We start from the raw sequence: 13,626 nt of genomic DNA on the forward strand, positions 1-13,626 counted from the left end.
ATCCAAGATTAAGTTTGGGATCCAACTGAATTATAGCAAGATTTGAAAGGATTCAGCTGATCTTTAGCGTTCAGCACAGGACAACTGATTTTTTTTTCCACTTGAGCCGATTTGTTTGGTTTTCTGCTCAAATTTTAAATCCACATGGCGTGAATCTTTTGACAATTTTTTGGCGTACCTGATGTATTTGGTTTACCTTCTTTACTAAATAACTGAAGAACGGACTAAAGATGATCCATCGTAACTCTGTGTCTACAATATCGTTCTCTTGTGGGCTTACCAAGTGGATGCAAATTAAATATTCTGCAACCTCATGGAAAGCCGATTGCACTTTTTTTTTAATTTGGACATTTCAAATTGGATTGAAGAACAGAGTGGAAAAACATAAAGGATTTTAGGATTATACAATGACCATCCCTGATTTGTTTAATAGAATACATTAATTTTATACATAATCAAGCACACAACTGGTATAAGCTCCATGAGTAATGCCCTTTGCTTGGCTGGACCAATTCAAGCTTCCTCCCAGCATGATTCTCAACAGGTTAGGATTTCCTTTGTTTGTGCTCACAGCAAATAACTTTTTTGTTCCTATAATTATCCAACTCAGACCCAATTACCTTACCAAACAACTGCAAGAATAGAAAGGATTGCAATATTGGTATTTATATAGTTTTTACTCAGTTTCCTCCCCAGTAAACCATCTTTTATGAATTACTGAACTTTTCATAACGGACAGCACCCTTCGATTTTAGAAGGCTATGGGAAATAACTCCTAAATGCCTATTGAAACTTTAAAGTGTCTGTATTCCTGAAAACCAGCAGGTACAGTAAGATGCGTTTGCTCTCCCAAGAGCATATCATCAAGTCCCACGTTCTGGAGAGTATACACAGCAGATGTTCAGTCATATGGTTGAGATACGTGGTCTAGCAGAAGTCTTCGACCTTCTTCATAATCATCTTCGTCTACATTGACCAAGAGCTGGATGGTTTCCTGTCCCACAGCCTCTCTAAGAGAATCTGTGATGAAAACCCCTTTCAGGGCCTCAAGCAGGGAACCATTCATATAATCAGTCCAGAATGCATCCAGGTAGGAAAGCTCTGAGAACTTGATGTCACAAATAATAGAGCCAAGGTCCCGGGATTTCAGAACCGTGTTTGACTGGCTGAACAGATCAAACTGCTTCTCTAACGGGTTCTGTTTGACAGATAGCACATTTTGACTCAAGACTGATTCATGTTGGCAATACTCTGCTCGAACACGCAAACGTATTCCTAGAAGAAAGAATAAGGGGACAAAGGGAGGAAAGGGAAGGGAGAAACAAAGCCAGAATATATTAAAATTGGGAATTTAAGATCACAGACATTTCATTAATAAAAATAGGTCATGCAAGAGTGTTAAAACTTGGTAACTATTTTTTTTCTACGTAACAAGGACCCAGTATAGCTCCAAAAGGTGATTAACGTATATCAATAAAAGCATATAGGAGCAGGCCAACTTTTACAGTTTCAAATCCAGATTTCTTTAAAGTGCCATTTTCAGCGACATTTACATTAGTCCTGATAGTAGGACAGCATGAAAGGAAACACACCGCAATAATTCTTACATGACATACTGCTTGTTTGGCTCATTGAAGAGAACTGTAGCAAGTTACATATAAAATGGTCAGCTGAATAAATGGTCAAGTCAGAAAATGTATACTGGATTTGTTTTCTTCGGTCTAAAATCAAAAATATATTTTAAAAAACCCCAATGTCCAAAACAACTAATATAGGTATCTTTATAAATAAAAGTGTCTTGTTTACATACGCTTATTTAGTGATTTTTTTTCCGCTTTATTTTTTCGTTTTCTTGTGGAAGGTCAACCTGCAGAAGTGTTTAACTGAGAGTGCATGATATCACATTTTGATAGTCCATTCACACAGCAACAGTTTCCCCCAAATAAAAAGCCATTCAAAAGGAAGAGAGTATAAAAATGGGCAATGAGGTTAAGCTTTTTTATGTCCTTTATTTTTAATCCAAAGTTGACAACAGAAGTTCTGATGGGGGGTGTGGGAGAGACCCCTCGCAAGATCTTGGTTACATGACACAGTCGATTGCAGAGGAATTTGGTTTACAGTCAGAATGCAGAGTTTGTGTAACAATTTCTAAAGGCATGGAACTGTATTCAACATTGCGCATCTAGTGGCAGTTGCTGGATTGTAGTATTTTACGTACATGATTAAAGGAGAAGGAAAGCTACCGAAGCAGTTTATTGCCAATAGATTAGCCACAATAGTGCAAGCTACAACACTATATTTATTCTGCAGAATGCTTTAACATGCCTGAGTATACGGCTCTAGAAGCTCTGTTTTTTTGGAATAGCAGCTGCCATATTAGCTTAGTGTGACATCACTTCCTGATAAGAAACTCTCCTTGCTCATTCATAGCTCTGGGCTTAGATTAGAGTATTGAGGGGAGCAAACCGAGCATGCCCAAGCCCTAGTCCTGAAGGTTTATGCTGAAAACAGGAAGTCTGATACAGAAGTCCATGTAAACACAATAGAAGGAAAGAAATGCTGCTTTTGATAGAGGACTCAGAGCAGCAATACTTTGTGTTTACTGGTGTATTTATATAGACCTTTCTGATAGAGCTTACTTAATTTTAGCCTTTCCTTCTCCTTTAACAGGAGTGGTTCTGCACAATGAAAAGAAACATTCCATTGGAAAGTATGACTGCTACGTTGAAATCGGCTGTGGTCAATTTTTTATTTTTATTTTATTTTGAGTATTTCCTGATGTTGCAATTTGCGCCAGATGCAGGATTCAGCAGGATCATGTCATTTATCAAGAATCAGCAGCACAATTCATTGCATCCATCCATCCAGTGAAATCTTTATTAGAATTTTTGGGGGATGCCCTTGTGATGCACAGCAGCCGTATAAAACATTGCTGCGGTCTTTAATACTCTACATAAGATACAGAGTTTTTGACCAAACGCTATATACAATGAGGTTATTTACTTGGTAGTGGATTCCCATCTTTTAAAACCAGAACCCATTGCAGAGCTGGGTGGCATACACTAAACAGACAGTTTTCTGCATTGCACTGTACAGAGACTGCAATAAAATATTCCGGACAGAGAAAACGGCTGCAAGACCCAGTTGTAAAAAATGTAAATCTATCCTGTTCAATACCGTTGCAAAAGGTGTATTGTTTTTCAAATGGTTATAACAATGCTTCTTTTCATTGTTATTTGACTGCAATAATAGGCTACATTAAGTCAAATTATTCTCTGGAAAAAAGATATTGTGCATAGGAAGCTATTATTAAGTAAAATTACCTTGGCCAACAAAGCCCATGTGTAAGAGCAAGATTCAGTTTCCATGATAATTTCTCTGAAGCAAGAGATCCACTGCTTGTGCAGTTTATCTATTCAATCAAGTTAAAGAAGTACCGTTACTCTCAAGCAGCATTTTCTGTTTATCATTCTGTACCTGTACTACCTACATATCAAGTCATTTTTTTTAATTAGTCATTTTTTTGTTGTTTAGGGACAGTTACATTACAGACTGGCAGGCAGACATACTTTCAGTATTGAACATCAGTATTCAGGTGCACATACAGAAACAGATAAAAGATCCCCACTCTGGGCCAAGTCGGCAGCGACTTCCAACAGCCTTTCTTACCGACATCTGGCGTAAATTAGGGCAGGTTAAAAACCATTTCAGCAGACGAGGACCACGTACCTAGATCCCCATTATGATCAGATTGTCGGCCTGTTCACCAAAGTACTGTATCAGCCCAATCAGGGCCAATGTCTTTGTGGCCAGAAAGGATAACGGTCCACTCATTAGTGACCTGACCAAACTAGTGGATCTTACAGTGAAGGACCATCTTGAATAGAGCTCTGGTCAAGGATATCATTTTTCGAAGAAGTACTTGCAAGTCTAGCCAGTTTGTGGTCACGCAGTAATGTAAAAATACGTTCTGTTTACATATCACCTCTGTCTAACATCCAACAGAATTAACCATAAAAAATACAAAAACTTCTGATAAACCAATATTTAACATTTCTTTTGTTTCAGGACAAAAACTTTTTTCTGGTTGTGTTTTATTTTACTCTACATTAACCCCGTTGTGACAGTGACCAGGGTGAAATACATACTTTGTTTCTGTATGTGTGCTCAGACAAGATTAAAGGAAAACTATACCCCCAAAATGAATACTTAAGCAACAGATAGTTTATATCAATTTGAATGACATATTAAAGAATCTTACCACACTGGAATATATATTTACATAAATATTGCCCTTTTACATCTCTTGCCTTGAACCACCATTTCGTGACTCTATCTGTGCAGCCTCAGAGATCACCTGACCAGAAATACTACAACACTAACTGTAACAGGAAGAAGTGAGGAAGCAAAAGGCAGAACTCTGTCTGTTAATTGGCTCATGTGACCTTACATGTGGTTTGTATGTGTGCACAGTGAATCGTACGATCTCAGGGGGCGGCCCTTATTTTTTAAAATGGCAATTTTCTATTTATGATTACCCAATGGCACATACTACTAAAAAAGTATATTATTATGATAATGGTTCATTTACATGAAGCAGGGTTTTACACATGAGCTGTTTTACTCAGTATCTTTTAATAGAGACCTACATTGTTTGGGGGGTATAGTTTTCCTTTAAATGGAATGGATGTATGCAAATGCATACACAGCTAAGGGTGGTGGCACACAGGGAGATTAGTCGCCAAGCTACTGCGGGCGATTAATCTCCCCAAATGCCTTTCCATCAGCAAGAATATGAATCACTGGCTGAATGGCATGCATATTGCTTCGGTTTTCCAAAGTCAGAAGTCGGCCGAAGTTTCCTTATGAGACAACTTCAGAAAACGAAACAATACATATGCCATCCCGCCGGCGATTTGTATTGTTGCCAGAAGAATGGCATTTGGGGAGAATAGTCGCCTGCAGTAGAGAAGATTTGTTGCTTGGCGACTAATCTCCCGGTGTGCCACCACCCTTAAGAGTATGCCGTCACAAAAGGGTTAGAAGTATACAATAAGCATGTGTGAGAAGATCGAATATACACTTTAAATGCATGTTTATCATAATATGGTGATAACAGAACAATAATCTTTTTTTAAGAAATTAGATCAAGTATAAATTTCATTTAATTTTCTTGGCTGTCCACAACTTTTTCGATGATGGTATTCATGGCAGCCAAGCCAGGTCGTGCAAGCCATTTTCAGAGAAATTTGGCAGTCATGGCCTGATTCTTAATACCACAGTACTGGAACCAAAATAAACTTATTCCCCTTTATTAAAGAGAGCACAACCAGGAGAAAGCTGAAGACAGACAGGTTTTGCAATATTTGTGACACAAGAGTCCATGGTGAGATGGTTACTGTAAAATGTTGAGCAGATCAGGTTGTATAAAGAGCACAGACGGAAGCAGAAACAAACAAGCCTGTGTTTCGCTCCCAAGTTTACCATTGACTTGCAGTGCCAGGCTGTCAGAGCAGCAAGTTAAGGCTTTTTTCCATTGGCGATCTTAACTGTGAACCGAGAGAGACAGATTGAGCTTTTGACATTTACAGCACAGCACTTTTCTAATGACGTTTTGTTAAGAACGCAAGAACAAATTCATTTGCATATAAAACTTCCCGCTAAATGGACTAAATATGTTGAGGATCAGCAGATATCAGAAAGTAAGGTCTGTCAGTTGACAGCTAGCCTGCTCATCTCTCACATATAGCTTGAAGTATGAGATCTGTAAAGAACAGTCACCACTAAGGATCCCAAATATTTTAAGGTAGGGTCCATCAATCAAAAATGCTTAAAGGGATTCTGTCATGATTTTTAGGGTGTAGTTTTTATTTCTAAATTACACTGTTTGCACTGCAAATAATTTACTCTACCATATAAGATTTCATTCCTGAACCAATAAGTATTTTTTTTTAGTTGTAATATCACTGTGTAGGCAGCCATCTCAGGTCATTTTGCCTTGTCATGTGCTTTCAGAAAGAGCCTATACTGCACTATGGAACTGCTTTCTGGCAGGCTGTTGTTTCTCCTACTCACTGAATGTGTCTCAGTGGGACCTGGATTTAACCAGAGTGTTGTTCTTGGATCTACCAGGCAGCTGTTAACTTGTGTTAGGGAGCCGCTATCTGGTTAACATTCCCATTGTTCTGTTAGGCTGCTGGGGGGGGGGGAAGGGAGGGGGTGATATCACTCAAATTTGCAATAAAGCAGTAAAGAGTGACTAAAGTTTATCAGAGCACAAGTCACATGACAGGGAGCTCCTGGGAAACTGACAATATGTCTAGCCCCATGTCAGATTTTAAAATTAAAATCTAAAAGCAAATCAGTTTGCTCTTTTGAAAAATGGATTTCAGTGCAGAAGTCTGTTGGAGTAGCACTATTAACTGTTGCATTTGGGGGAAAAAAACAAAAAACATGTTTTCCCATGACAGTATCCCTTTAATTGTTCAAGTTTTGGAATTATAGCAGTACTGGAGCTTCTCACAGAATTCCCAAAGAATACTGCTCTCTCTATGGGAAGAAAGTCAGACAATAATGACAACTATAAATGGATCCATGAGAGAAGTACTGATACCAGTATTATTACAGTGACTTTAGGACAACAGGTATCTGCTGCGCTAAGCATCAGAGCAGAAATATTTGTAAATCCTAATATTGTGTAAATACACAAAAAAGTAATTTGAAATTATTTACAAATAACATACATAGGTTAGAAAATATTGTACTATCCTCCCATTAATGAAAACTACAGCATAAAAATAAGCAATGGAGGATAGGACACTTGCACTTAATAAGTGTCCGAGTAGAAAAAGTTCCTGTAAACATATTTCTTCTCTCTAAAAGGGTCTGTGTAAATTCTGGCAGTGCCTGTGCCAATTGGTTTCATTAACTGCATGCAAGGAGAGTAAGAGGTGAAAGGCACTTTTGGCATGGCACTTGTTTCAGAGCGAATGCCTTCCCTTAGCAGTTCCTTGCTATTAGAATACATACATTTACCTTTGTGGTGCGCTTGTTTGAGAACTGAAGAGCACATGATCATTTCGTTATTTAAGAGACTTTCTCTCTTAACCCATCAACCTTTGCTCAGAACACCTGGAATTTAAATTTTAGAGACAGGTCGGCTGAAGAGAAAAGCAACATTACACCAAGACATTTCAAATGCTCAGAGGAAAAGTCTGACGCTAAAAAATAGAAGCTATACTGAAGGAATACTATTCTAGAGGGCTGGCTGGGCTTCCTTAAAGGGACAGTAAAAACTAAAATTGAGAGGACTGCAAAAAAAAATTTGTAACACAGGTATGTATGTTAAAGATGCAAAGTTTCTTAGCTTCCATGTCAATTGGCTGTTATCTAAAGTGGATTTATTAATTTGCCTAATTTTATAGCACTAAAAGAAAGTTACATAGAAATATATATAAATATATTTTGAGTGGATTTTACTAAAGAATCCAGCAGGCAGCAACATCTTTTTCCCCATGCTGAAATAAATGGTGTGCCAAGTATGCCAGCTGCAACATAGATGTCTGCTTCATCAATAAGACTGTTGAAGCGACACTGTGCATATTGATGTTAGGGTCCCTTTAAATGTAACATTTTGTAGGCATATCCATTCCTTGTGTAAGCCATGGTAGACATAAACAATTAAGAACAATTAAGAACAATTATGGCCTGTAATAAGGGACCCATTTTAAAGATTAAATGCCTAGGTAATGACAAATGTGTAGGCAACACCTAAAAACAAAAATGCTTGTTTTCAAATCATTGTTTCTACATGATGCAATCTCCATATCTTCACCCCACAGACATGGGCATAAGGTGATCAGATTATTTTGGCCTCATCCTTGAATGAACAAACTTATCAGTACTATTGTCTGAACTTGAATGCCCACAAAGGTGCCATTTTACAGCCAATTGACCAGATCTTTGTTGTTTAGAGGTAATGAACCATTAAAGGGAATTTCCGGTTCCAGGACTTTTCAATTTACAGGCAACAACACAAAGCTGCACACCTTGAAAATACTACTGGAATGAGGTGGTGGCCTCAGCAGAGAGGACTATGTCATTCTGTGTAACTAATTCAGCAGCTTCACTGTAAAAGTACGGTTTCCATTTTAAGGGGTAGTAACTTAATTTCTGGTTAACCGTGCATAAGAAGCTGTAAATATATATCATTTGTGTTTTAATGTTTTCAGAGGCCCGCTTTCATGCTTGCCACCAGTTTAGAACAGAATAGATACTGACAGGGTCAACAAAGAGTACCCCTGAGATTAAAGGGAAGGTGCATATAACAAAATACACACAGGGTAGACATGGCATAGACATGAAACCCTCCTACTTTTTATAACAAAAAGTTCCTTTGCCATGACATAACATCAAGGAGATTTACTGGGCATTCTTTGTGGAACCCTGTCATTATAACTTATCTTGGATACAGAGTTTGCCATCAGGACAGTCTGCAGACATTGCTCTGACCGCTTCTTGCGCCTCTTTATTTGAACTGGTGGAATCAGAGCGTCTGCACTAGGCCAAGTGCTCAACAATGAAAGCATTAAAATAGTAATGGGTGTGCCAAAAAGTATCTAAGCACAAAGAGGCCTTTATATCCCCTGTAACCAGAACACAACTATAAATGTGCTCTAACATGTTACAACAATTAAAAAAAAACCCCCCACTAATTTCAGTACTGTCCCTTTGGATTTTTAGTGTAGGACGTGTAAAATGGATGAAGGAATAGGATCAAATGTAAAACTCTCGAATGGACAATGAGATTGCTAGAGGACAGAGATCCGATTAGGTACTATGCGAGCAATGTCTCTTTAAGGAAAAAAAATATATCTAGCTATACATATATTTAACCCATTCACTGCCAGGGGGCATTCAAGACATTAACAAAACAATGAATTGTATAACCCCTTGGTAGCAACAAAGTTCAAGAAACACAACACCGAAGAGTTGAAAGGTCTTACTGTTTCATCCACGAAGTTTGACGTATTTTAAGTATTTTTAATTTTAATCAGTGATTGTCTTCTTTAGCACCCTTTTCCTGCAAATCGTTGAAACGTGAGAAATATTGCAGCACAGAAATATTAGACAAGAATTAGAAATATGCGTTTGTGCTACTCTGAGATCAGTTAGATTATGAGAAGCATAATATTTGCTTAGAGGCAACCATTACACTGGAGAAAGTTTTGAAGTTTAATTTAAAAAAAAAAAAAAAAAAAAAAAAGCTGGACTGTGTATCTGACAGCACAAAAGGAGCATTGCACAGATATGACCCAGATAGCCTTTCCATTTTATTTTATTAGTCATGCAAGCACACAGAATGAAGTTGCTTCCGATTGGTTATTTGTTTTTCAGCCTGCAGAAGCTGTTATGAAAGATGGAGACAAACCCAAAAAAAAAACTGAAAAGGGGAGATCAGGCAAAAGACAAATGCTACAGATTAAGAGAGGAAGCATTGGTTGGGTATTCTGGCTTAGTGCTTAAAAGAATGCAAAACCAGACTGTTTTGAAATGGCTTTATCAAAAAATATACAGTGCAGAAGCATTTCCACCCATGTGACATGTAATTAAAAGGCAGGTGAAAGTTTTTGTGTTGATAAAAACTTTATAATAATAATAATAGGACTGATATTGTCACCATAATGTTTTTGATGAATTTTACCTAAAAAAAACGTTATTTCAGATGAACAGAGAAATACTTTTGAGAAGAGCAGACAAGATTCCAGTGATGGCACAGTCTCCCATAAGATACAATTAACGTTTTTTAACTGCTAGAAATTACAGTCGTTTGCACAAGCACTAGAACTTGATGCTCATATTTTACTCAGTGTGGGCAATAAACAATGCAGCGAGGCTGCATTCTCAGGGAGGCATACGGTTTTTTTTTTCAGGAGATGTGATTAAAAGACATATGGAAGAGCAAGTTAATTCGACCATATGAAGACAAAAAGCTTTAAAAGCATTGAAGGCCAGTGGTAAAAACATGTTAGTGAAAAGACACAAGAGGTTCAGATTTTGCCTTTAGAAGATAAAGGCAACAATGCGGTAGACACACAAGACGTAAAGTGTTAAACTACAGAACCTTAGTACTAAACCACATGAAACAATTGACTTCTTAAAGTTAGGGATATTATGCAAGAGTTAAAGTGAATCCTTACATAGTTCTTGCTCTCTATGTGTGCCTGTAGTTATATCAACCTCTTCTAAAACAAGCATGTCTTCTAGTTTTAAGTTGTCATAAACAAGGTTTACTTCCATGGCTAAAGACATAAACTTTGATTGATGAGAACTTACCACATGTTACTTTGCTCTGGTTAGTCGGATTCTGCAAAGGAGTGTTGCCCACTTTATTTCTCTTTGATTTGGGGCAATGACCCCTCTTTTGAGTTCCACCTCGCTTTCTTTTGCTGGAGGTAGACCCTATAAAGACAAAAATGCAAATGCAATGGATAAAACAAATATTGGGGCACATGGAGGCACATTTATCAAGGGTCGAATTCGGAATTCACCGCCTTACATTCAAATGAATTCGAAATTCGACTTGGGGAGATTAAATAAATAAAAATAAAAAATTAATTTGTAAACGTTGGATGAATTTAAACAACCCATCAATTCGAATTGAATTAGATTCAAATTCGATCAATCTCAAGTTGTTAAAGAGCCAGAGTATGATACATCTCAAGAATCAAATTTTTTTTTAAAAAAAAAACTCAAATCAAGTTTGGCTAATTCCCTAGTCGGTTCCAAAATTCTAATTTTCAATTTGACCCTTAATGATTCTGCCCCATAATGTACAATGATATACTACAATATGACTTCCTCTGAAGTTTAAAGGAACAGCGAATAGTCATTTAAATTAGCACTAAAATTCTTCATATGCAATTTCCACACCTTTCACTTTCTCAATTACAAATTGCTGAGACAGTCTGTGTATTAAGAGAAAAAAGTAAGGTCTGCTTAGCCGCACATTCCTAACATTATAGCAAAAATTACCTGTTTCCCAGTTTTCCTCTCTGGTCTCTGTAGGGGTTGGGTTAAGACATCCATCCATTTGCTTGTCAGAATCCAAAACAGACGGACCATGCGTATACCGCTCAGGGGATACTAAGATAAAATGCAATGAAAATCATAAAGGTAAAAGAAAGGGCAAATTGATAATGTAAGATTTCAAAATACCTAAATTTAAGGTGGCCACACACAGAGAGATTCGCTCGTTTGGCAATGTCGCCAAACGAGCGGATCTCTCCCTGATATGCCCACCTTGAGGTGGGCAATATCGGGCTGATCCGATCGTTGGCCCTAGGGCCCAACGATCGGATCCTAACAAATTGTAACGGGCAGTCGGATTGCGGGACCACATCAACGAACAGATGCGGCCGCAATCCAACAGGATTTTTAGTCCCATCCGATCTAGATCTGGCTGACTTTCGGCCAGATCTCGATCGGGGAAGCCCGTCGGGGGCCCCCATACACGGGCCAATAAGCTGCCGACTCGGTCTGTCGGCAGCTTTTATCGGGCCCGTGTATGGCCACCTTTATTGCTTGTTATAATACCATGTAACCTCTGAAAACATATTCAGTGCAAGTCTTTGACTTAGCGCTGTATAACCGGAAAATTCTAATAGTAATAAACTACACCTATAGCAAACGGACACACAGCTGAAAAGGTAAAACATTTTTGATAATCTACTGTAGAGCAGACTTAACTTCAACTCAACTACTCTCATTGTGAGCCATCACTGCCCCTTTAAAGTCATATGTATTTGGTTTGGTTCTAAACAACGAATTATGCAAAAAGCCCTGCGATTCATTTGGATTCCAAATACAATGCATTTATAGTTCTTAAAGATCACTGAGGAAAACCACATACACCCAAGTTTAGGCACAGTAAGATGAGAAGGGGTGATTTGAAATGCAAATAGATAATTTTTCTTATTTTATCTTTCTGAATCCTTAGAGAGCTAGTAGCACAATGCATGTTACTCCGCACTGTGGCAGGGTTCAAATAGTTGAAGTACTTTTACTTTTTGGTGTTATCAGGCCTTTAACTTTGTAAAATGTTGAACGATGACTTCAATGACTGCAATTCTTAAGGCTAAGGGCACACAATGTGCCTGTCTGCAGAAACACAACAGAGTTAATGGGAGCGTATCAGTGAGTCTCGGCCTGAAGAGAAAACGCAGACGGAGAAAAGTCGAGGCTGCACCTCACGTGCCCTTAGCCTAGCTTTTGTCCTCAACTTGGTTAAAGGGGGACTATCACAAAAATGAAAATTTAATATAAGCATGATACTGAAATAAAAAAATAAAAAAAAGTTCTGTAGTGGGAAAACATGTCTTTTAATTAATAGCAGAACCTTGCATTGAAATCAGTTTTTCAAAAGAGCAAACAGATCTTTACTAAATATTGAAATCTGACATGGGCCTAGACATGTTTTTAGTTTCCCAGGTGCCCTCAGCACTTTTAACCCTTTCTTTACTGCTGCACTGCAAGTTGGAGTGATATCACCCCTCCCCCCAGCCCATCAGCAGAACAATGGGAAGGTCAGTTATTTGGTATGTGCCGGAATCTTTTATTTGAGTAAGTTCAAAAATACACGTCAGGAAATGGAGCCCCCCAAAATATATATTAGCCTTGTCAATCAAAATTGACCTGCATAAAGGGAAAATTAAGTGAATCAGATGCCGAGAAAGGGACAGTGAAGATAAACTTGATTTCTTCAGAAAAGGTACAGAATTTGTATTTAGTTATACACAGTTTTTTTATGAGATATTTCCCCTTTAAGACTTGCTTTGGAGTTTGAGTACCACATAAGAGTAGTTTACTACCTGCACGGGGTCTTTTCATGGAAACATATGGGAGAAGGTCATGACGTGTTAATACACGCAACAGTTGCAAGAGATGTGTAAAATTGCTTTCGTCACATTTTCCTCTTCTCTCAAGTTCAAGCAGTAGCTCGGTCCCATCCTTGGGTCGCAGGAGATCTGGAGAATCCAAATTATTCTCATTAAGTGTCCTACTAGCACAATGCCACCTTTGCCAAGCTGATAGCAAGGCACGGTTAGGCGTTGCTTCACCAGCCTCTTCTTCAGCTGTCCATAGCTGGGGATCCAAAGGGTGGGTGAAGGGGTGGGTTTCATGCAGCAGGAAAGATAGGGCATCAATATCATTTTGTGTTAGCTGTGAACCAACTATGTCAAACATGCGATGAAGGGAAAGCATGCCATAGTATTCCAGGCACTCATCTTCCTCCCAAAGCTGAAACAGGACAGGCTTCTTCACTCCAGACATGTTGGACAGATCCTCTCCAATAAAATATTTTAAATTTTAGCCACTACTTTTTGTCACAAATCAGTCCAAAGCAGCTTTAAAAAAAAATAGATAAGTTAATTAACACCTTGCAATTATTTATTATAAAAACACTTAGTTAGTAATGATAAAAGCATATGGATAAGCAGATATATATTCTATATAGATTTTCTTAGCTACAGACGGACATCTATTTTGCCATTGGTATTCAGGAAAAATACCACTTGTAAATATATGCTGCATATCCCTGGTGCCCCCCAATTGCATAAATTGTAG

At 38.1% G+C, this 13,626-nt stretch overlaps 1 protein-coding gene across 1 annotated transcript in view; it reads right to left on the reverse strand.

The window, feature by feature from the left end:
• Positions 1–658: 658 nt before the first annotated feature.
• The window catches only part of dedd2.L (death effector domain containing 2 L homeolog), a 26,934-nt gene continuing 13,966 nt past the window's right edge, over positions 659–13,626 (reverse strand). The window contains 4 exon segments of the mRNA NM_001095246.2: positions 659–1,275; positions 10,336–10,461; positions 11,035–11,145; positions 12,870–13,406. Coding sequence (NP_001088715.1) covers positions 902–1,275; positions 10,336–10,461; positions 11,035–11,145; positions 12,870–13,332 — 1,074 coding nt within the window. The 5' untranslated portion in view covers positions 13,333–13,406 and the 3' untranslated portion in view covers positions 659–901.

Source organism: Xenopus laevis, chromosome 7L, assembly GCF_017654675.1.
Source record: "Xenopus laevis strain J_2021 chromosome 7L, Xenopus_laevis_v10.1, whole genome shotgun sequence".
NCBI lineage: Eukaryota > Metazoa > Chordata > Amphibia > Anura > Pipidae > Xenopus > Xenopus laevis.